Source organism: Heptranchias perlo, chromosome 31 (genome assembly GCF_035084215.1).
Source record: "Heptranchias perlo isolate sHepPer1 chromosome 31, sHepPer1.hap1, whole genome shotgun sequence".
NCBI lineage: Eukaryota > Metazoa > Chordata > Chondrichthyes > Hexanchiformes > Hexanchidae > Heptranchias > Heptranchias perlo.
This window is the reverse complement of record NC_090355.1, coordinates 33408215-33433465: the sequence shown is the minus strand read 5'-3', so window position 1 is coordinate 33433465 and position 25251 is coordinate 33408215. Positions and strand designations below refer to the sequence as shown.

General features: G+C 50.6%; 1 protein-coding gene across 1 annotated transcript in view; it reads left to right on the top strand.

Moving 5' to 3' along the window:
• The first annotated feature begins 6009 nt into the window (after positions 1-6009).
• Positions 6010-25251, top strand: part of plpp7 (phospholipid phosphatase 7 (inactive)) — a 36078-nt gene continuing 16836 nt past the window's right edge. Inside the window, exon 1 of the mRNA XM_067969925.1 lies at positions 6010-6643. Coding sequence (XP_067826026.1) covers positions 6181-6643 — 463 coding nt within the window. The 5' untranslated portion in view covers positions 6010-6180. The remainder of the gene's footprint in view (positions 6644-25251) is intronic.

Genomic DNA, 25251 nt, shown 5'->3' with positions numbered 1-25251 from the left:
CCTCCCTTCGCCCCACCATTGGCGGCCGTGTCTTCAGCTGCCTAGACCCCCACACTCTGGAATTATCTCCCTGAATCCCTCCTCCTCTCCATCTCCCTCTCCTTCTTTAAGGCCAACCTTAAAACCCATTGCCTGAATTTTCAGTACTTACTCTTCACTGGTGGAATAGCAGATACCTGGTGTGAGAGTTCATCCCTCCTGTCAGCCTTTGGTAAACCTCTCTCCAACTCACCTGGAATCACTGAGATCCATTGACACATTTCTAAAAAACAGAACCACAGCACAGAAAGGGACTTGAGTAGGGCTGAGCCCAAAGCTTATACTTGGCTCAATTTGGGATTGATTTTTCTTTTGTGGCAAACTGAAGGGTTGGAATGAGATCAGTCATTATTCGCTTGAGACAGTCCATATATCATCAATGGGTAAGCACTGCAACACGAGGAAACATTTTTTTATGCAGCGAGTTGTGATGATCTGGAATGCGCTGCGGGAAAGGGCGGTGGAAGCAGATTCAATAATAATTTTCAAAAGGGAATTGGATAAATACTTGAAAGGGGAAAATTTACAGGGCTATGGGGAAAGAGCAGGGGAGTGGGACTAATTGGATAGCTCTTTGAAAGAGCCAGCACAGGCGCGATGGGCCGAATGGCCTCTTTCTGAGCTGTACCTACCATGAAACAGCCAGTGAGTTCCTGGGATTTTGTTCGATTGCTCTGCAGATTGGCTGATCACGTTCAGTATCGTTCGAATCGGATCAACAAATGTTACAGATAGCCTTTAAAACTGAAGTATTCCCAGGGGACAGGTAAAAAGAATTTACTGAACTCTTTTAAGAAAAACTAGCAGAGCATGCATCTTACACCGGCGATGGTGATGAACACTAAGATCCCCCGGTTAAGAACACCTCTCACTCAGCCGACAGAGTACAGCGAATCCTAACCTTTTCTGGCACACCTTAAATCTGTCTCCTTCTGTCAGTGGAAAGTTTCTCCTTATTTAATCTATCAAAACCCTTCATGATTTTGAACACCTCTATTAATTCTCCCCTCCTAAGGAGAACAATCCCAGCTTCTCCAGTCTCTCCACACAACTGAAGTCCAGCATCCCTGGTACCATTCTAGTCAATCTCCTCTGCACCCTTTCTAAGGCCTTGACATCCTTCCTAAAGTGCGGTGCCCAGAATTGGTCACAATACTCCAGCTGAGGCCCAATTACTGTTTTATAAAGGTTTAACATAACTTCCTTGCTTTTGTACTCTATGCCTCTGTTTATAAAGCCAAGGATCCCATATGTTTTTTTTAACATCCTTCTCAGCTTGCCCTGCCACTTTCAAAGATTTGTGTACATACGCCCCCAGGTCTCTCTGTTCCTGCACTCCCTTTAATATTGTACCATTTAGTTTATATTGCCTCTCCTCATTCTTCCTACCAAAATGTATCACTTCACACTTCTCTGCGTTAAATTTCATCTGCCATGTGTCCGCCCGTTCCACCAGTCTGTCTTTGTCCCCCTACTATATTCCTCGCTGTTGACTACATTTCCGAGTTTTGTGTCATCTGCAAACTTTGAAATTATACCCTCTATACCCAAGTCCAGGTCATTAATATATATCAAAGAGAGCAGTGGTCCTAATACTGACCCCTGGGGATCACCACTGTATTCTTCCCTCCAGCCTGAAAAACAACCGTTCACCACTGCTCTCTGCTTTCTGTCTCATAGTCAATTTTGTATCTACGCTGTCACTGTCCCTTTAATCGAATGGGCTTCAATTTTGCTAACAAGCCTATTGTGTGGTACTTTATCAAACGTCTTAATGTAGGAAAGGCGGCAGCCAATTTGTGCACAGCAAGGTCCCACAAACAGCAATGTGATAATGAGCAGATCAGATGTTTTTTTAGTGATGTTGATTGAGGGATAAATATTGGCCCCAGGACACCGGGGAGAACTCCCCTGCTCTTTTTCGAAATAGTGCCATGGGATCTTTTATGCCCACCTGAGAGGGCAGATGGGGCCTCGGTTTAAAGTCTCATCTGAAAGACGGCGCCTCTGACAGTGCTGCACACCCTCAGTATTGGCACTGGGAGTGTCAGCCTAGATTATGTTGCTCAAGTCTCTGGAGCGGGGGCCTTATGGACATAGATGCATCTCGGTGACTTTAGTTTAAGATCATGCCATGTTCTACTGGTGGCCAGATGGCTACAGAAATGCCTGGTATTAAAGGAGTAGGTTTTCGACTTGCCGCCTCTGTGGTGGATCAGCTGCCCTTTAAAATGAAAGGAAAGGAAAGTCGAGCGGTTTCTAGAACGGGCCGATCCACAACGCCAGTTCCACGCAACAGGAGGCAAATCGAAAATCTACCTCGTGACCTCAGTGAGGCAGCCGATGGTGATAAATCACAACCACAGCCCCATGGTGTAAATTCACACTTTTGTTATTAGGTGTCATTAAACAAACGTCAAACAATTCAATCATTCAGCCGAGTATATCCCAGGATTAGTATTCATCTTGCTTATTTCATAATATCATAGTAGGATACAGCACCGAAGGAGGCCATTCAGCCCATCGTGCCTGTGCCAGCTCTTTGGTAGAGCTATCCAATTAGTCCCACTCGTCTGCTCTTTCTCCATAACCCGTTTGCAAAAGGCGTTAACAAGAAACCTCAACAATTACTGTGAAACCCACATCTTTATTCATGTGCTTCATTCAACTGCAGGGGTGGGACTTACAAAGCAATATGATCGATAGGACTTTCTTAAGTGGTAAACACAACCGTAAAATTGGGGTGTGACTAATACACCAGATATTATGGTATTGTATTTTGATCTGATGGTCACCTGCCAGACCTGGTCATTTTTAGGCTATTTCCCCCTGTCCTAGATTCCCCAACCAGCGGAAATAGTTTCTCTCTATCTACCCTATCAGTTCCCCTTAATATCTTGAAAACTTCAATCAAATCACCCCTTAAACTTCTAAATTCCAGGGTCTACAGCCCTAGTTTGTGTAATCTCTCCTTGTAATTTAGCCCTTGGAGTCCAGGTATCATTCTAGTAAATCTACACTGCACTCCCTCCAAGGCCAGGTGCAGTGCCCAGAACTGAACACAATACTCCAGGTGTGGTCGAACCAGGGCTTTGTATAGCTGTAGCTTAACTTCTAGCCCCTTGTACTCTAGTCCTCTAGATATAAAGGCCAGCATTCCATTAGCCTTTTTGATTATTTTCTGTACCTGTCCATGACATTTTAATGATCTATGTACATGGACCCCTAAGTCTCTCTGGACCTCCACTGTTTCGAGCGTTTCACCATTTAGAAAGTACTCTGATCTATCCTTTTTAGGTCCAAAGTGGATGACCTCACACTTGCCTACATTGAAATCCATTTGCCACAGTTTTGCCCATTCACTTAATCTATTAATATCACTCTGTAATTTCATGCTTCCATCCACACTGCTTACAATGCTGCCTATCTTTGTGTCATCGGCAAACTTGGATATGTGGCCAGTGAGAATCGTTAAAACTACGGGGTAGAAATTCCACTTCTGTGCTCACACGCTGGCGATTTTCCATCCGTTCACTTTAACAGAGGGGAAATTATGGGCTGGCGGAGCACAGAAGTGGAAGTTCCATTTGATAACGTAATAACATTTCCTGCAGTTAAATCAGAAAGTTGAAGCAAATCTGATTTTTTTGTCTGTGTGCACAGAAACTGAAAGATCTATTTAACACAGGAACATGAGGAGGCCATTCAGCTCCTCGAGACTGTTCCACCATTTAATTAGATCATGGCTGATCTGTACCTTAACTCCATCTACCCACCTTGGTTCTGTAACCCTTAATACCCTCACCCAACAAAAATCTATCAATCTCAGTTTTGAAATTTCCAATTGACTCCCAGCCTCAACAGCTTTAGGGGGGAAGAGTTCCAGATTGTTTAGGGGAGAGAGTTCTAGAAGGAGTGGTGTTGTTTGATGGAGTGCCTCTCACATCCTCAGGACATCCCAAATTGAATTACTTTTGAAGTGCAGTCACTGTTATGTTGGTGAATGCGGCAGCCATATTGCGCACAGCGAGGTCCCACAAACAGCAAATGAGATGACTGGTCAGTTAATCTGTTTGTGATGGTGCTGTTGAGAGAGGAATGTTGGCCCAGGACACTGGGAGAACTTCCCCGCTCTTCTTTGAATGATGTGATGGGACCCTTTACTTCCAGCTGCTCACGAGGCAGGCGATAAGACCTTGTTTTAATGTCTTGGGTAGCTTAGTGGTTAACTCTCCCGGGATCTTTCACATCCACCTGAGAGGGCGGACGGGGCCTCAGTTTAAAGTCTCATCCAAAAGTTGGCCCCTCCAACAGTGCAGCACTCCCTCAGTACTGCACTGGGCGTGTCAGCCTGGATTATGGGCTCAAGTCTCTGGAATGGGGCTCGAACCCACGACCTTCCGGCTCAGAGGTGAGAGTGCAAAGAAATGTCCTGTGATAATTCAGTAAAAGGACCATAAAGATAGAAATCCATTAGCAGGTGATCAAGAAGGCCAACAGAATGTTGGCGTTTATCGCTAGGGGGATAGAATATAAAAACAGGGAGGTATTGCTGCAGTTATATAAGGTATTGGTGAGACCGCACCTGGAATACTGCATACAGTTTTGGTCTCCATACTTAAGAAAAGACATACTTGCTCTCGAGGCAGTACAAAGAAGGTTCACTCGGTTAACCCCGGGGATGAGGGGGTGGACATATGAGGGGAGGTTGAGTAGATTGGGACTCTACTCATTGGAGTTCAGAAGAATGAGAGGCGATCTTATTGAAACATATAAGATTGTGAAGGGGCTTGATCGGGTGGATGCGGTGAGGATGTTCCCAAGGATGGGTGAAACTAGAACTAGGGGGCATAATCTTAGAATAAGGGGCTGCTCTTTCAAAACTGAGATGAGGAGAAACTTCTTCACTCAGAGGGTAGTAGGTCTGTGGAATTTGCTGCCCCAGGAAGCTGTGGAAGCTACATCATTAAATAAATTTAAAACAGAAATAGACAGTTTCCTAGAAGTAAAGGGAATTAGGGGTTACGGGGAGCGGGCAGGAAATTGGACATGAATTTAGATTTGAGGTTAGGATCAGATCAGCCATGATCTTATTGACTGGCGGAGCAGGCTCGAGGGGTCGATTGGCCTACTCCTGCTCCTATTTCTTATGTTCTTATGTAACACCAATGACATAGAGCATATTCAGTGCAAGTGAGGAGATCTCTTTGCCCAGTATCCAACTGCATCCTCTCCATTAAGAGTATGAATGCAGTGTTCTATTGATGGACGTGCCTTCAGCAATCTGGGCCCCAAACTCTGGAATTCCCTCCCTGAACCTCTCTACCCCTCTCTCCTCCTTTAAGACGCTCCTTAAAACCTATTCTTTGACCAATCTCCTTATGTAGCTTGGTGTCAAATTTTATTTGATAATCGCACCCGTGAAGCGCCTTGGGACGTTTCGCTATGTTAAAGGCGCTATATAAATGCAAGTTGTTGTTGTTATTGCTCCACTACAGCCCTGTGAAGATTATTGGACAAACCAACAAAGGGAATGAAAAATAAATTGTGTGGACTTTATATCAGGGTGAGCACATGCCATTCTTCATATTTCGATATGAATGTCACTCTCCATTGATCTTGCACCATGCTTTATCTAAATCTACGTTCGCGTGACCGTACGTGTTTACATTGAGCCAAGAATAACCAACTGGCAATTTTTTTTTTGCAGGAATTACCGGTGTGTTTCCCAATCTTTTGGAGGAACATTTGATTGGCTCCTCTCAATGGCAGTGGGGACTACGCTGCCCACAGTGCATTGCGAGCTCTGCAAAAGCTGGGCAACCCAGCAGATTTTCAGCTGGCTGTTGAGGTACCAGCCCCTTGCTTTTGTAAGATTGGTTCTTCCCGAGGCAGATCGAATTGTTGATTGGTTGGACCGAGTGTCAATCAGTGATAACATGTGCCGCTGTCAAGCTAGGATGTGCTGCACAGTAAACAGCCTCTGAATTCCTCCAGTCTAAATTTAACCGGTGTTGCAACCTGCAAAAACAGTGGGGGCTGACAAATCTCAGTTGCCCTGGAATAAAGGCTCAAAGTGTCGTTGTTTTTTTTTTGTGTTTGAAATAAAATATAAAAGTGAATGAAAACAAGAGGGCTGCGATGCCAGCTCAGCAGAACAGACCCAGGGCCAAGGAGAGGAATAATGCTTTCAACCGACCCGAGTTCTTGTCTCTCAACCAGCCCATGAGGAGCGTTTACGAGGGGCGAAGTTCGGTCAGGAAATACCCGAGCGGACAAGCTGGCCAGCAGCAGCAGCAGCAGCAGCTGTCCCCGTCTCCGAGCGACAGCAAGGAATCCACCCAGCTACCAGAGGAGGACTGTATGCAGCTGAACCCTTCGTTCAAAGGGATTGCCATTAACTCCTTGCTGGCCATCGACATCTCCTTGTCCAAGAGGATGGGGGTCTGTGCTAGCAGCTCCTCGGCCTGGAGCAGCGCCCGCCCCATGGTCAAACTCATTGGGATTACGGGTCAGGGCGTGCCCTGGATTGGGGGCACCGTCTTCTGCCTGACAAAAAGCAACTCACCGGCTGGGCAGGAGGTGCTTCTAAATCTTCTCTTTGGTGAGTTTTTCTCGTGGTAACGTAATAAACGGAGAGAATTTCTGGACCATCTACCGACGAGCGTTGATTTATTTTGGCAAGAATTATATTATATATGGCATGTCAGATCAGCCAAGGTCTGCTGCCACTAAAAGGGCAAAGGGCACACCTCGATTTTAAAATGCTCATCCTTGTGTTCAAATCCCTCCAAGGCCTCGCCCCCTCCCTATCTCGGTAACCTCCTCCAGCCCTACAACTCTGAGATCTCTGCGCTCCAATTCTGGCCTCTTGCGAGTCCCTGATTCTAATCGCTCCACCATTGGCGGCCGTGCCTTCAGCTGCCTAGGCCCTAAGCTCTGGAATTCCCTCCCCAAACCTCTCCACCTCTCTCTCCTCCTTTAAGACGCTCCTTAAAACCTACCTCAACTGTCCTAATATCTCCTTATGTGGCTCGGTGTCAAATTCTGTTTGATAATCGCTCCTTTGAAACGCCCTGGGATGTTTGACTACGTTAAAGGCGCTATATAAATGCAAGTTGTTGTTATTAATGTTGATCCTCGTGCATTGTGTCAGTGTTCACACTGTAAGACTATTAGAAGTGCAGTCTACGATTGGTTGCTTTTGCTTCTCTGTACTGTTGGGGGTATCCCAGCAATAGCTCACAGGTCCTTTGTAACTCCTCCCTCGCCCGTTCCTAATCTGACTTACGAAGCCCAGCTTAACTCAGTAGGATTGTCCTGGAGTCTCCAGGAATTCTAGACTAATCTCCTGGACACTCCTGTGGGCAACTCCCAGGTAGAAAAATCATAGGGGCATTTAAAAAGAAGTTGTGTGGTTTTTTTTTCATTTTCTTTGAACATTTTTGTTTCGTAGTGATGAAAACCATTGGAGATGAGGAGAAAATAGTCTGTTTTGACCGAGCTGGGAGTCGGGAGGTCATGTGATGAAACCTCCAGGAACACGTCCAACCAGAGTTGGTGACCCCTGTTACTCAGTCCCGTCTGTAGCTCTGTTCCTTGCTCACTGGTCTGTCCTGTTTGAATATTATGGGCACTGGAAGTTTGGAAAGAGGCTGTTCTTAGAGCTGCTGCCCTCATTGGTGGATTAACCCCTAAATCAAAACACTGAGGTCTGTTAGTATCAGCAACTTGGGATATAAGCAAATTAATGGGGACACTTTTATTCGTGGATCCCCTGAAACTCCCTGGTACACCAGTAAATAGCTCATGAAGCTCGGACACTCCTGCTGGAATTAATTTTGTTCGTTAGTCAACAACAACAACAGCAACTTGTCGTGAAACGTCCCAGGGTGCTTCACAGGAGCGATCATCAGACAGAATTTGGCACCGAACCACTAAAAGAGATATTAGGACAGGTGACCAAAAGCTTGGCCAAAGAGGTAGGTTTTAAGGAGTCCATTAAAGGAGGAGAGCGAGTTGGAGAGGCGGAGAGTTTAAGGGAGGGAATTCCAGAGCTTAGGGCCTAGGCAGCTGAAGGCACGGCCGCCAATGGGTGTGATGAATTTTTGTCATCTCTGAACCAGTCTGCTGTCCTTTGGAATGGGTTAACTCAACCGTATTGCAAATAAACTTTGAATAACTCACTGGCTACGTCAAACTAAGCAGCTGGAATTTTGTTCCGACACAGCCTGATTAACCTGTTGCAGTCTAAAGGTGAGCACTTCAGAACCACAGCTGTAATGATGTTGTGTCCGTGGTGCTCTCCCGGCCTCCCACCTTCCACCCTCCCTAAACTTGAGCTCATCCAAAACTCTGCTGCCCGTATCCTAACTCGCACCGAGTCCCGTTCACCCATCACCCTCTGTGTGCTCGGTGACCTACACTGGATCCCGGTCCGGGAACACCTCGATTTTAAAATTCTGATCCTCGTGTTCAAATCCCTCCATGGCCTCGCCCCCTCCCTATCTCTGTAACCTCCTCCAGCCCTCCGAGATCTCTGCGCTCCTCCAATTCTGGCCTCTTGCGCATCCCCGATTTTAATCGCTCCACCATTGGCGGCCGTGCCTTCAGCTGCCTAGGCCCTAAGCTCTGGAATTCCCTCCCTAAAGCTTTCGGCCTCTCTACTTCTCTCTTGTCCTTTAAGACGCTCCTTAAAACCGACTCTTTGACCGCCACCTGTCCTTATGTCTAGTTATGTGGCTCACCACCAAATTTTGTTTGTTTATCTGTGAAGCGCCTTGGAGCAGTTTTACTACTGCACTATATAAATGCAAGTTGTTGTTGTGTCACTTCTTGAGTGTCCAGCTCCTGTCACTTGATCCATTGATGTTGGAAGCTGGTTGCCCAATTAGGGGAGGATTGCCAGACCACAGAGACTGGGTGGGAATCAGCCATGATACCATGGCTTGTATTGTCCAGCCACATGAGAACCCCCGAATGTGACTTTAATAGGATTTTTTTTCTCTCCTTATTTGGGTGTAATTTGTCCAGTGAACTTCAACATCAAACCAATTGAAGTCGGTTTTGCAGGATGTGAAACAGCATTGAATGACTAATATCATTAGCAACCCACCGTTACCCATTACTGACCGGACTTGCATCAAGCCTGTTATACTGCACAATTACCTCACTCTACATATTACTGTGCTGCTGAGAGGCACTGAATGGCATGTGGGTTAGCAGGCCGGGCGCAGTGACAGACACCGCGGGCGGTGACAGACACCGGGGGCGGTGACAGACACCGGGGGGCGGTGACAGACACCGGGAGCGGTGACAGACACCGGGGGCAGTGACAGACACCGGGAGCAGTGACAGACACCGGGAGCAGTGACAGACACCGGGAATAGTGACAGACACCGGGAGCAGTGACAGACACCTGGAGGAGTGACAGACACCGGGAGCAGTGACAGACACCAGGAATAGTGACAGACACCGGGTGCAGTGACAGACACCAGGAATAGTGACAGACACCGGGGGCAGTGACAGACACCGTGAGCAGTGACAGACACCAGGAATAGTGACAGACACCGGGAGCAGTGACAGACACCGGGAATAGTGACAGACACCGGGTGCAGTGACAGACACCAGGAATAGTGACAGACACCGGGGGCAGTGACAGACACCGGGAGCAGTGACAGACACCAGGAATAGTGACAGACACCGGGAGCAGTGACAGACATCAGGAATAGTGACAGACACCGGGTGCAGTGACAGACACCAGGAATAGTGACAGACACCGGGTGCAGTGACAGACACCAGGAATAGTGACAGACACCGGGGGCAGTGACAGACACCGGGAGCAGTGACAGACAGCAGGAATAGTGACAGACACCGGGAGCAGTGACAGACACCAGGAATAGTGACAGACACCGGGAGCAGTGACAGACACCAGGAATAGTGACAGACACCGGGTGCAGTGACAGACACCAGGAATAGTGACAGACACCGGGGGCAGTGACAGACACCGGGAGCAGTGACAGACACCAGGAATAGTGACAGACACCGGGAGCAGTGACAGACACCAGGAATAGTGACAGACACCGGGTGCAGTGACAGACACCAGGAATAGTGACAGACACCGGGGGCAGTGACAGACACCAGGAATAGTGACAGACACCGGGGGCAGTGACAGACACCAGGAATAGTGACAGACACCGGGAGCAGTGACAGACACCAGGAATAGTGACAGACACTCGATGCAGTGACAGACACCGGGAGCAGTGACAGACACCGGGAGCAGTGACAGACACCGGGAGCAGTGACAGACACCGGGAGCAGTGACAGACACCGGGGGCAGTGACAGACACCGGGAGCAGTGACAGACACCAGGAATAGTGACAGACACCGGGAGCAGTGACAGACACCGGGAGAAGTGACAGACACCGGGGGCAGTGACAGACACCGGGGGCAGTGACAGACACCGGGGGCAGTGACAGACACCGGGGGCAGTGACAGACACCGGGGGCAGTGACAGACACCGGGAGCAGTGACAGACACCGGGGGCAGTGACAGACACCGGGAGCAGTGACAGACACCAGGAATAGTGACAGACACCGGGAGCAGTGACAGACACCAGGAATAGTGACAGACACCGGGAGCAGTGACAGACACCGGGAGCAGTGACAGACACCAGGAATAGTGACAGACACCAGGTGCAGTGACAGACACCAGGAATAGTGACAGACACCGGGGGCAGTGACAGACACCGGGAGCAGTGACAGACACCAGGAATAGTGACAGACACCGGGAGCAGTGACAGACACCAGGAATAGTGACAGACACCGGGTGCAGTGACAGACACCAGGAATAGTGACAGACACCGGGGGCAGTGACAGACACCAGGAATAGTGACAAACACCGGGGGCAGTGACAGACACCAGGAATAGTGACAGACTCCGGGAGCAGTGACAGACACCAGGAATAGTGACAGACACTCGATGCAGTGACAGACACCGGGGGCAGTGACAGACACCGGGGACAGTGACAGACACCGGGAGCAGTGACAGACACCGGGAGCAGTGACAGACACCGGGGACAGTGACAGACACCGGGAGCAGTGACAGACACCGGGAGCAGTGACAGACACCGGGGGCAGTGACAGACACCGGGAGCAGTGACAGACACCGGGAGCAGTGACAGACACCGGGGGCAGTGACAGACACCGGGAGCAGTGACAGACACGGGGAGCAGTGACAGACACCAGGAATAGTGACAGACACCGGGAGCAGTGACAGACACCGGGGGCAGTGACAGACACCGGGAGCAGTGACAGACACCAGGAATAGTGACAGACACCGGGGGCAGTGACAGACACCGGGAGCAGTGACAGACACCGGGAGCAGTGACAGACACCGGGGGCAGTGACAGACACCGGGAGCAGTGACAGACACCGGGGGCAGTGACAGACACCGGGAGCAGTGACAGACACCGGGGGCAGTGACAGACACCGGGAGCAGTGACAGACACCGGGAGCAGTGACAGACACCGGGGGCAGTGACAGACACTGGGAGCAGTGACAGACGCCGGGAGCAGTGACAGACACCGGGGGCAGTGACAGACACCAGGAATAGTAACAGACACCGGGAGCAGTGACAGACACCGGGAGCAGTGACAGACACCGGGAGCAGTGACAGACATCGGGGGCAGTGACAGACACCGGGAGCAGTGACAGACACCGGGAGCAGTGACAGACACCGAGAGCAGTGACAGACACCAGGAATAGTGACAGACACCAGGAATAGTGACAGACACCGGGGGCAGTGACAGACACCAGGAATAGTGACAGACACTCGGTGCAGTGACAGACACCAGGAATAGTGACAGACACCGGGGGCAGTGACAGACACCGGGGGCAGTGACAGACACCAGGAATATTGACAGACACCGGGTGCAGTGACAGACACCAGGAATAGTGACAGACACTCGGTGCAGTGACAGACACCAGGAATAGTGACAGACACCGGGAGCAGTGACAGACACCAGGAATAGTGACAGACACCGGGGGCGGTGACAGACACCGGGAGCAGTGACAGACACCGGGAGAAGTGACAGACACCGGGAGCAGTGACAGACATCGGGGGCAGTGACAGACGCCGGGAGCAGTGACAGACACCGGGGGCAGTGACAGACACCGGGGGCAGTGACAGACACCGGGGGCAGTGACAGACACCGGGAGCAGTGACAGACACCGGGGGCAGTGACAGACACCGGGAGCAGTGACAGACACCGGGAGCAGTGACAGACACCAGGAATAGTGACAGACACCAGGAATAGTGACAGACACCGGGAGCAGTGACAGACACCGGGAATAGTGACAGACACCGGGGGCAGTGACAGACACCGGGAGCAGTGACAGACACCAGGAATAGTGACAGACACCGGGGGCAGTGACAGACACCGGGAGCAGTGACAGACACCAGGAATAGTGACAGACACCGGGAGCAGTGACAGACACGGGGAGCAGTGACAGACACCGGGAGCAGTGACAGACACCGGGAGCAGTGACAGACACCGGGAGCAGTGACAGACACCGGGAATAGTGACAGACACCGGGGGCAGTGACAGACACCGGGAGCAGTGACAGACACCGGGAGCAGTGACAGACACCAGAAATAGTGACAGACACCGGGGGCAGTGACAGACACCGGGAGCAGTGACAGACACCGGGAGCAGTGACAGACACCAGGAATAGTGACAGACACCGGGAGCAGTGACAGACACCAGGAATAGTGACAGACACCGGGGGCAGTGACAGACACCGGGAGAAGTGACAGACACCGGGGGCAGTGACAGACACCGGGGGCAGTGACAGACACCGGGAGCAGTGACAGACACTGGGGGCAGTGACAGACACCGGGAGCAGTGACAGACACCGGGGGCAGTGACAGACACCGGGGGCAGTGACAGACACCGGGGGCAGTGACAGACACCGGGAGCAGTGACAGTCACCGGGGGCAGTGACAGACACCAGGAATAGTGACAGACACCGGGGGCAGTGACAGACACCGGGGGCAGTGACAGACACCGGGGGCAGTGACAGACACCAGGAATAGTGACAGACACCGGGGGCAGTGACAGACACCGGGGGCAGTGACAGACACCGGGGGCAGTGACAGACACCGGGAGCAGTGACAGACACCAGGAATAGTGACAGACACCGGGGGCAGTGACAGACACCGGGAGCAGTGACAGACACCGGGAGAAGTGAGAGACACCGGGAGCAGTGACAGACACCGGGAGCAGTGACAGACACTGGGGGCAGTGACAGACACCGGGAGCAGTGACAGACACCGGGGGCAGTGACAGACACCGGGGGCAGTGACAGACACCGGGGGCAGTGACAGACACCAGGAATAGTGACAGACACCGGGGGCAGTGACAGACACTGGGAGCAGTGACAGACACCGGGAGAAGTGACAGACACCGGGAGAAGTGACAGACACCGGGGGCAGTGACAGACAACAGGAGCAGTGACAGACACTGGGGGCAGTGACAGACACCGGGAGCAGTGACAGACACCGGGGGCAGTGACAGACACCGGGGGCAGTGACAGACACCGGGGGCAGTGACAGACACCAGGAATAGTGACAGACACCGGGGGTAGTGACAGACACCGGGGGCAGTGACAGACACCGGGAGCAGTGACAGACACCAGGAATAGTGACAGACACCGGGAGCAGTGACAGACACCGGGAGCAGTGACAGACGCCGGGAGCAGTGACAGACGCCGGGAGCAGTGACAGACGCCGGGAGCAGTGACAGACACCGGGAGCAGTGACAGACACCGGGGGCAGTGACAGACACCGGGGGCAGTGACAGACACCGGGAGCAGTGACAGACACCGGGGGCAGTGACAGACACCGGGAGCAGTGACAGACACCAGGAATAGTGACAGACACCGGGAGCAGTGACAGACACGGGGAGCAGTGACAGACACCGGGAGCAATGACAGACACCGGGAGCAGTGACAGACACCGGGGGCAGTGACAGACACCGGGAGCAGTGACAGACACCAGGAATAGTGACAGACACCAGGAATAGTGACAGACACCGGGGGCAGTGACAGACACCGGGAATAGTGACAGACACCGGGGGCAGTGACAGACACCGGGAGCAATGACAGACACCGGGAGCAGTGACAGACACCAGGAATAGTGACAGACACCGGGGGCAGTGACAGACACCGGGAGCAGTGACAGACACCGGGAGCAGTGACAGACACCAGGAATAGTGACAGACACCGGGAGCAGTGACAGACACCGGTGGCAGTGACAGACACCGGGGTCAGTGACAGACACCGGGAGCAGTGACAGACACCGGGAGCAGTGACAGACACCAGGAATATTGACAGACACCGGGGGCAGTGACAGACACCAGGAATAGTGACAGACACCGGGAGCAGTGACAGACACCAGGAATAGTGACAGACACCGGGGGCAGTGACAGACACCGGGGGCAGTGACAGACACCGGGAGCAGTGACAGACACCGGGGGCAGTGACAGACACCGGGGGCAGTGACAGACACCGGGAGCAGTGACAGACACCGGGGGTAGTGACAGACACCGGGGGCAGTGACAGACACCGGGAGCAGTGACAGACACCGGGGGCAGTGACAGACACCAGGAATAGTGACAGACACCTGGGGCAGTGACAGACACCGGGAGCAGTGACAGACACCGGGAGCAGTGACAGACACCAGGAATAGTGACAGACACCGGGAGCAGTGACAGACACCAGGAATAGTGACAGACACCGGGAGCAGTGACAGACACCAGGAATAGTGACAGACACCGGGGGCAGTGACAGACACCGGGAGCAGTGACAGACACCGGGAGCAGTGACAGACATCGGGGGCAGTGACAGACGCCGGGAGCAGTGACAGACACCGGGAGCAGTGACAGACACCGGGAGAAGTGACAGACACCGGGAGCAGTGACAGACATCGGGGGCAGTGACAGACGCCGGGAGCAGTGACAGACACCGGGAGCAGTGACAGACACCGGGAGCAGTGACAGACACCGGGGGCAGTGACAGACACCGGGGGCAGTGACAGACACCGGGGGCAGTGACAGACACCGGGAGCAGTGACAGACACCGGGTGCAGTGACAGACACCGTGGGCAGTGACAGACACCGGGGGCAGTGACAGACACCGGGGGCAGTGACAGACTCCAGGAATAGTGACAGACACCGGGAGCAGTGACAGACGGTGGGGCAGTGACAGACACCGGGAGCAGTGACAGACACCAGGAATAGTGACAGACACCGGGAGCAGTGACAGACGGTGGGGCAGTGACAGACACCGGGAGCAGTGACAGACACCGGGGGCAGTGACAGACACCGGGAGCAGTGACAGACACTGGGGGCAGTGACAGACACCGGGAGCAGTGACAGACACCGGGAGCAGTGACAGACACCGGGGGCAGTGACAGACACCGGGAGCAGTGACAGACACCGGGAGCAGTGACAGACACCGGGGGCAGTGACAGACACCGGGAGCAGTGACAGACACTGGGGGCAGTGACAGACACCGGGAGCAGTGACAGACACCGGGAGCAGTGACAGACACCGGGAGCAGTGACAGACACCGGGGGCAGTGACAGACACCGGGAGCAGTGACAGACACCGGGAGCAGTGACAGACACCGGGAGCAGTGACAGACCCTCGATGCCCAACGCTGACTCCCCGTTGGTTGATGGGCACATGGCTTCCCGTAACACATAAAAATAAATTCTGCGAATGTTATTACTTTCTGGACAGATGCCATCTTATATCCACGGGCACTGATAGAAAGCAAACCAGGACAGCTAGATGCAGTATCTTCTGGTAATTAGATCCAACGTATAAAATCGTTTGTTATTTTTTCATTTGCTTATTATTCCGTTCTTTTGTCCAATGAATAGAAAGACATAAAATCGCCAACTTTAATGCATTTCAAATGTGGTAACATTTCTTTAATGTTGTTCAAAATCCTGAGGGGATTTGATGGAGTAAATAAGGAGAAACTGTTTCCAGTGGCAGGAGGGTCGGTGACCAGAGGACACAGATTGAAGGTATTTGGGAAAGAACCAGAGGGGAGATGAGAAGAATTTTTTTTTACGCAGCGAGTTGTTACGAACTTTAATGCACAGAATCAATAGTAACTTTCGAAAGGGAATTGGATAAATACTTGAAGGGGGGAAATTTGCAGGGCTGTGGGGAAAGAGCAGGGAGTGGGACTAATTAGATAGCTCGTTCAAAGAGCCGGCACAGGCATGATGGGCTGAATGGCCTCCTTCTGTGCTGTAAGATTCTATGAATGTATAAGTCCCCGCTTGTTTCTGCTTTTCTGAAGTGCTGATTAGTTAGGTGCACGATGACCTATATTTAATCCGTCCTCCTGATGCTGAGAGCAGAGTGCCCTGTGGACAGGCTGCTCTCAACTCTCGCTGGTGTATAATTGGTCGGGCTATAATTTGTGGAGCCATGTCTCCCACAGAGGAGCACCTGATTTAAATCTCGACTGATTGAATTTAACTGGTCACATTTCCTTTCATTAAGCTCCCACAACATGACGCGACAAGGGCGAATAACATTTAATGCTGAGACCTGTTACCAGCTGGGCTGCACTGTAAACAGGTTGAGGCAACCTGATATGAACCAGAGTGGAAGTGGCTTTTAATAGACCTGCTGTCACAGCAATAGACGGAGGTGCAAAATGAAAGAATTCAACGTACGGTGGTATCTTGATACATAACACTGGACAAAATTTCAGCCTATAACCAGACTTATGCATCACTGATCTAGCTACATTATCCCAATGTTTCTGTTCATTAATAAAAGAAGGTGCTTTTTTTTTCATTCATGGGATGTGGCGAGGCCAGCATTTATTGCCCATCCCTAATTGCCCTTGAGAAGGTGGTTGTGAGCCGCCTTCTTATGGGATGTGGGCATCGCTGGCGAGGCCGGCATTTATTGCCCGTCCCTAATTGCCCTTGAGAAGGTGGTTGTGAGCCGCCTTCTTATGGGATGTGGGCATCGCTGGCGAGGCCGGCATTTATTGCCCGTCCCTAATTGCCCTTGAGAAGGTGGTTGTGAGCCGCCTTCTTATGGGATGTGGGCATCGCTGGCGAGGCCGGCATTTATTGCCCGTCCCTAATTGCCCTTGAGAAGGTGGTTGTGAGCCGCCTTCTTATGGGATGTGGGCATCGCTGGCGAGGCCGGCATTTATTGCCCATCCCTAATTGCCCTTGAGAAGGTGGAGGTGAGCCGCCTTCAAGAAGTCGGCTCACCACCACCTTCTCAAGGGCAATTAGGGATGGGCAATAAATGCCGGCCTCGCCAGCAACGCCCACATCTCATGAACGAATAAAAGAAAACTTGCATTTCTACAGCGTCTTTCTCAATCTCAGGATATCTCCAAAGCATTTTACAACTAATGAAATACTCTTTTTGAAGTGTAGTCACAGCTGTAATGTAGGAAACATAGCGGCCGATCTGCGCACAGCAAGATCCCACAAACAGCGGTGTGATAATGACCAGATAATCTGTTTTTTAAGTGATGTTATTTGAGGGATAAATATTGGCCCCAGGACACCGGGGAGAACGCCCCTGCTCTTCTTCAAAATAATGGCCACGGGATCATTTACGTCCACCTGAGAGGGCCTCGGTTTAACGTCTCATCCGAAAGACGGCACGTCCAACAGTGTAGCACTCCCTCAGTACTGCACTGGATGTGTCAGCCTAGGTTTTAAGCTCAAGGTTCTGGAGTGGGACTATAAACCCACAACTATCTCGCTCAGAGGTGAGACTGCTACCCCACTGAGCCACTGTTTGCCTTTATGAGGAACGTAGGAGCAGGAATAGGCCATTCAGCCCCCCAATCCTGTTCCGTCATTCAATGAGATCATGGCTGACCTGTACACTAACTCCATTTACCCGTCTCGGCGCAATATCCCTTAATACCCTTGGCTAGAAAAAAATCCATCGCTCTCCAATTTAAGATTATTAATTGAGCGAGCATCTACTGCTTTTTATGGAAGACAGTTCCACACTTCCACCATCCTTTGCCTGAAGAAGTATTTTCCTAACTTCTCTACAGAATGGCCTGGCTCTGATTTTAAGCTTGTGTTCCCTTGTCCTAGACTCCACAGCCAGAGGAAAAAAATTCTCTCTATCTACCCTACCAATTCCTTTCAAAATCTTAAAAATCTCTCCTCATAATATACACCGTTGGAGCCCTGGTAACATTTTGGTGAATTTGCGTTGAATTCCTTCCAAGGCCAATATGTCCTTTCAATGGGTCATTTTCAGTCTTTCTCTTCCTTTCGGATGTTTCTCTCCCTCTCTCTCTCTGTTTTGTGTTCTGGCCGTTTGTATATTCGGTGGCCCTGTAGGTAACACCTCTCTGTCTGAACACTTTGATTGCCTTGACAACGGGCAGCTGGAATGATTATCTGTAATCACCAGGTATTGTTCTCTGAATATAAATGCGAGAGATTCGAGGATTTCCTGACACTCACCTGACGAAGGAGGAAGCCTCCGAAAGCTTGTGATTTTCAAATAAAATTGTTGGACTATAACTTGGTGTTGTAAGATTGTTTACATTTGTCAACCCCAGTCCATCACCGGCATCTCCACATCCTTTCTAAGGTGCAGTGACCAGAACTGTACACAGTGCTCCAGATGTGGTCTAACCAGGACTTTGTGTAGCTGCAGGGTGGGAAGATATCATGTTTTCAAAAAAATGTTGTTAATCGTGGAAATCCTTTGAAAGATTTTCTGGGTTAGGTTTGCCAGACAATGAACAATTGATATGACACAAGAACAGACGTAGGGGCCATTATATAAATAGTCCTCTGGTGGCCTTCTGACTGTCTGAAAACCCCTTGGAAATGCAGTTTTCAACAGCATCGGAAACATCACTGTGCTTGATGAAGACACAAAACAGGAAATGATTAATAACTGGAAGGATACAACCACAAGCAAACTGAGGTCTGATGGGAATGGAAAACAATGTGTTTGTCGTTTGCTGTGGGTTTTAGTACATCACCATCTGCTGCTGCCCCCTCAGCTCTCCCTCTACAACCCACGCTCTATTAGATGTTTCAGTGTCACTTTGTTCCAGAGTTAGCCATTAGACCATAGGTGCCCTCATTTTTTCATCACAGGCTGGATAACTCTTTAATATAAATATAATTTATGCTGTGCAGCAACTTAGTGTATACGTGTCTGTATAGTGCTGCTGGTCTGTCCAGTGTTTCTGCTGGTCTGTCCATTCAAATCTGGTCAGAACCACATGCACACATTGCTTTCTATTTCTGTCACCTTGCCAGTGTTATAAAGTTACTAAGTGTGGATTATCTCCGCCAGCTAGAGGTGGACGTCGTGCCCCTCTCAGTTTCACCCTCAAAGGTCTTATTTGCAAAGACAATTTGATCCTCAGTAACACACTAGAGAGAGAGAGAGAAACAAGGCAAGTCACGTCCCAAAAATAGACACTCTGTTCGGACAGTTTTCGAAATGGGAGCCCCTTCCCCCTTCCCCCTTTCCAGTTCCCCCTTTCCCCCTTTCCACTTTCCCCTTCCCTGTTTCCCGTTTCTCCTTTCCCTTTCTCCTTTCCCCTTTCCTACTTCCTTTCCCCTTTCCCCTTTCCTCCTTCCCCCTTCCCATTCCCCCTTTCCCCTTTCTTCTTCCCCTTCCTCATTCCCCTTTCTCCTTTTCCCTTTCCTCCTTCCCCTTTCCTCCTTCCCCTTTCCTCTTTCCCCCCTTTTCCCTTTCTTCCTTCCCCTTTCCTCCTTCCCCCTTCCCTGTTTCCCCTTTCCCCCTCCCCCCTTCCACCTCAAACGCACACAAAGGCCCCCGATTTTAACAGGGAGCCGGGGAGAGTACAAGGGAGGCCGAAGGCTTTGTTGAGGGGGACTGGGGTCGCGCTCCTGCTCCTCCTGGCCCACGAGGTGTGCTAAAAGAGCCACTCACCTTGGGGGTGTCGGCAGCTTCCGCCGCTGATCAGTTGCCGGGAATCCCACAGTTCAGGCCTCACTTTTACTATTAAATTTAAGTCACGGCGCCAATAATGTCATCAGGCCACGATACCTTGCTCCCCCATGCATGACCTATTTTTCTGTTCCCCAAACATTTTGGTTATATGAGGCTTGCACTGTAACTTCTCCATTTCCCCCCAGTCATCGTGCAACTTGGTTTTAGCAGGAGGAAGTTGGTTTCAATAGAGCAGTAACATGATGAGATCGAGATACTTTGCTTCTGTCCTGGGCTGATGAGCTGCAGAGCAATCTTGGAAAATGAAAGATTGCCCAGTGCGCCTTACAATGGTCACTCAAATCGCTGTGCACGGAGGGATTTTGGATCCAGAGCAGTGAAACTGAGGAAGAGCCGTCTGCATGAGCGGAGAATTTGGAAGGATTGTATTTCTAGAAACCGTGAGCTGTTTGTCTTTCGAATGAGACGTTAAATTGAGGCCCCGTCTGCCCTCTCAGTGGACGTAAAAGATCCCATGGCACTATTTCGAAGAAGAGCGAGGGAGTTCTCCCCGGTGTCCTGGGGCCAATATTTATCCCTCAATCAACAGCACTAAAAAACAGATAATCTGGTCATTTTCACCTTGCTGTTTGTGGGAGCTTGCTGTGCGCAAGTTGGCTGCTGCATATCCCTACATTACAACAGCAACTATACTTTAACAAAAAGTACTTCATTGGCTGTAAAGCACTTTGGGACATCCTGAGGTTGTTAAAGGCGCTATATAAATGCAAGACTTTCTATCTTTTCCCTCAGTACTGCACTGAAGTGTGAGACGCGGTTATGTGCTGAAAAGTAGGGCTTGTAGCCGTGATTCATGACCCAAAGCTGAAAGTGTTATCAATTAACCAAAGCCGATACTTTACAATATAACATATATGTATAGCCCTGGATAGAGTGGACTTGATGGGCTGAATGGCCTTTTCATGCTCCAGACCTTAATCCTTAAGGAGGATAGCTGGTTAACAACGCAATCAATGGTAAACGTGTCGCTGGGTGATGACCTCACAGGAACAGAGTTATCAGAAATAAAGAGAAGGAGCATAACATCACTGAGTGGTGAATTTATCAATGATAAATCCTGATAATCATCATTCGCTGGCTGCTCCACGATTATGCAGAGTTCTCAAAATCATTGTGATGTGAACTTTTAATATTTAAATGCTGCATTGATATTCGATAAAAAGTGTTTATTAACATGATGGAGGAGGCCTTTGAAGCCTGTTCCATTTTGACACTATTGAAAGCTAACTCTAGGCTGGAACGTTCCATTTCTCTCCACATCCTGTGTGTGTGGAGGTGTGCGCCCTGTGTGTGTTCTTTGATCTTATTATCATCTTTAATAGTCAGCACTGTCTTTTGAGACAGCACGAGGGAAACGAGTAGGTGCTGAGCAGAAATGCAGATTTGCAATTAATGTCGGTCTATCAAAGAGATTATTAACATCAGGTTAATGTCGAGTGATTCTGGGGCCCATGAGTATATTCACACCACCCTTCACTAAAAGTTTCCATCCTTCAGGACATAAATTCCTGCTACTCCTCACCTTTATTTATGACCACACTGTTCATGTGAACTCACCGTCCAGTAACATGTTTATCATTGGTTACATTCTTAACCAGCTATCCTGTTCTTAAACGATTAATTCTTTGGATGGCTGACCTACATCGGCTTCCGGTCCTCCAATGCCTCCATTTTAAAATTCTCATCCTCATGTTTAAATCCCTTCCTGGCCTTGCCCCCTCCCTACCTCTGTCTGTAACCTCCTCCAGAACCTTCAACCCTCCCCCCCTCAGAACGCCCATTCCCTCCGACTCTGGCCTCGTGCCTCCCTCCCACCCTTCGCCCCATCATTGCCGGCCGTGCCTTCAGCTGCCTGGGCCCCACGCTCTGGAATTCCCTCCCTAAACCTCCCGACCTCTCTCTCTCCTCCTTTAAGACCCTCCTTAAAACCCACCTCTTTCCCCCTCCTATCATCTCCTTCTGTGTCTCGGTGTTAAGTTTTGTTTGATTATGCCTCTGTGAAGCACCTTGGGACATTTTTCTGCATCAAAACTTTTCAGTCCTGAAGATTATGGAATTCATGGTGATATTTGGAAATTGATACTTTCGTCTGCACGATGTCAATAAATCATGGAACTAGTCGCTAAAATCCATGAACTTTTCTGTCTTCATTTGCACAAACTGGCTGGAAATGTAGGAATTTTGCGATATTCCGAGATTTGTTGATTCGTTTCAAATGATCTCTTGGCGCTAAACACAGACAGCGTAGAAATGAGCTCTAACTCAGAAATGTAATAAGCAATGAGGAAGATAGTAACAGACTTCAGGAGGACACAGACAGACTGGTGAAATGGGCAGACACAAGGCAGAAATCAAAATACTGCAGGTGCTGGAAATCTGAAATAAAAACAGTAAATGCTGGGAACACTCAGCAGGTCAGGCAGCGTCTGCGGAGAGAGTAACAGAGTTAACAGGCTCGATATTAGCACCCGCTATCGGGTGCGTTCCTGGCAGGGGAGGGCTCCGAAAATCGGCAATTAAAGCCAGCGGGGTGCCACTTAAAGTATTTATTTAGGTATTTCAGGTCGTTTAGAGATCTGATTAACGAGATATTTTAGGAGGGATGGGATTTTACAAACAACTCGGACTGTTTCCCGTACTGGGGGAAACACTCCCAGTTCAAATGGACGTGTTGCAGCCATCAGCCTGTGGCAGCTGCAAAGGTCCATTTAACAGGTGGGGGGAGGAGACCCTCACTCATTGCAGGAGGCCACTCTGTCACTTTGGACAAAGTTTGGCCTCCACCACCCTCCTCCTAACAATAAAATTCACCAACTTGCACACTTACCCGGGGGTCCAGACACATTTACCTACCTTGCGGACCCCCTCAGATGTACATCTTCCGGATGGGAGCCGCCGTAGCTGCAGTCATGACCTCCTCGGAGGGCGAACAGCATCACCAGCCTCGCCATCCACGCCGTCCACCTCTGACACGTGGAGCTCCACAACACAGTGCTGTGACACATCCACCTGCACAGCAGGAGGGAGGGCAACTGCAGAGAGAGATGCATCGCAGAGGGCACTACCCTCGCCACAGGGTCCACAGACCGAGGCTCAGCTTCCTGGACCTCTCTGAGCAGCAGTGCACACGGAGGCTCAGAGACACTCGACATGTAGTCGTGGACATCTGCAGCCTCCTTCATGCCGAGCTGCTCCTGGCTGGCCCGAGCACCATCTTCTTACCTGTCGCTGTCAAAGTCACCACTGCCCTCAACGACTTCTCCTCCGCATCCTTCCAGGGTGCCACCGGGGACATCGCCGACGTCTCTCAGTCGTCTGCACAAAAGAGCTCTGCAAATACACCTACACCCACTCTGCAGTGACACAATGGGTGGCATCAGGTGTGGGTCTTCATAGTGATCCTCAGGAAAGGGCATTATTGCACAAACCAGACAAGATTCGCAAAGACGTGGCAGTAGTGGTGCCAATATAATATGTGATGAGTTGGTCAGAAATTAAATAGCAGTAAAAACCATGACAAACCCTCAAACACCCTTGTGCATCCCCTTCATGCTCACAACACGTTTGCCTTACGCTGCCTACTGCACATATGTGATACATGCCCTGTGGCTGCAGCACAGGTAGTGGCAGGTTGAGTGAGGCTGACCGTGAAAGAGATGCATCAGAGGGTGAGTATGAGATAGAGCCATGAGATTGTATGAGGATTGGGTTGAGTGGTAGTGGTGGGATGAGTACTGGCGAGGTGAGGAAGTGCAGGTAAGATGAGGATGAGTTTTGAGTGGGTGTGAGGGGTGATGTGATAGAGTAGTGTTGGCAGTGCAGAAGGAGATGTGGGGTGGGGGCAGTGATGTGGCAGATGGAGTGTAGGGGAATGAGTAAGTGTACTCACTTTGGCTGACCTGGTTAGGTCATTGCAGCGCCTCCTGCACTGTATGCAGGTGGGCGATATGTTGGTGGTGCAGGTGACCTCCTCTGCCACCTCGAGCCGGGCCTTCTTGGTGGCAGAGGCAGGCCACTTCCTCCCGTCCGCCAGGGGGACGATCTCTGTCCTCCCCCTCCTCCTCACCCCATCTAATGATACCTGGAGTGAGGCATCATTAAACCTGGGAGCAGCCTTCCCCCTGGGCTGCTCCATGCTGTAATTTTTCCTATTTCTTGCAGCATCATTCAGTGGAGGACTGCCCCTTTAAATAGAGCTCCTCCAGCTGACAGAGCTTCCTGCGCATGCGCAGCCCGCCCGACGCGCAGATCAGCAGCGGGGAATCGGGAAGACCAGGTAAGTGGATCCAATTAGGCTGCGATTGCGCGCGGGGCAGACTGATTTCACCGGGCGCGTTACCCACGCGCCCAAACGCCCCCCCCGCCCTGCCGCGAACCTGCCGCCCTGGTAATATCAGGCGCAACGTTTCAGGCCGATGCCCTTTTTGTCAGAACTGGAAGACTAAATGGTACAATTTTAAAGGGGGTGCAGGAACAGAGAGACCTGGGGGTGTACGTACACAAATCTTTGAAGGTGGCAGGACAGGTTGCTAAAGCTGTTAAAAAAGCATATGGGATCCGTGGCTTTATAAATAGAGGCATGGGGTCAATTTTAGGATGGCTGAGCGGGTGCGTTCGTGGCGGGGGGTTCCTAAAATTGGGGAATCCCGGAGCGGGTCCGGAGCCCGGCTCCAACCCGCCCAATTCTGGGTTCCCCAATGACGCGAATCGGTGCGTGCACAGCCCCCGCATGCGGGACTCCCACCAACAATTAAAGATGGCGGGATGACAGTTTAGATAGTTAGGGAGGTACTTGAGGTTGTTGACAGACCTCATTGGGAAGAGATTTTAGTAGGGATGTGATTTTGGACTCTCCACACCATGTTTGCCATGCTGTGAGAAACACTCCCTGTTGTTGCAGACGTGTTTCAGTCAGCAGCCATTGGGAGATGCAGAGGATTCCTTGACAGTTGGGGGGAATACCTCAATCATTGCAGCAGGGCACTCTGTCACCTCAGTCAAAGTTTGGCCTGCCACACCGTTGTCTCCACACTCAAAATTATTACATCATACCCTAAGCTCTGCTATCCAAACATATTTACCTACTTTGCAGACCCCCTCACACTCACACTGTCAGGATGGGGGGTGGGTGTT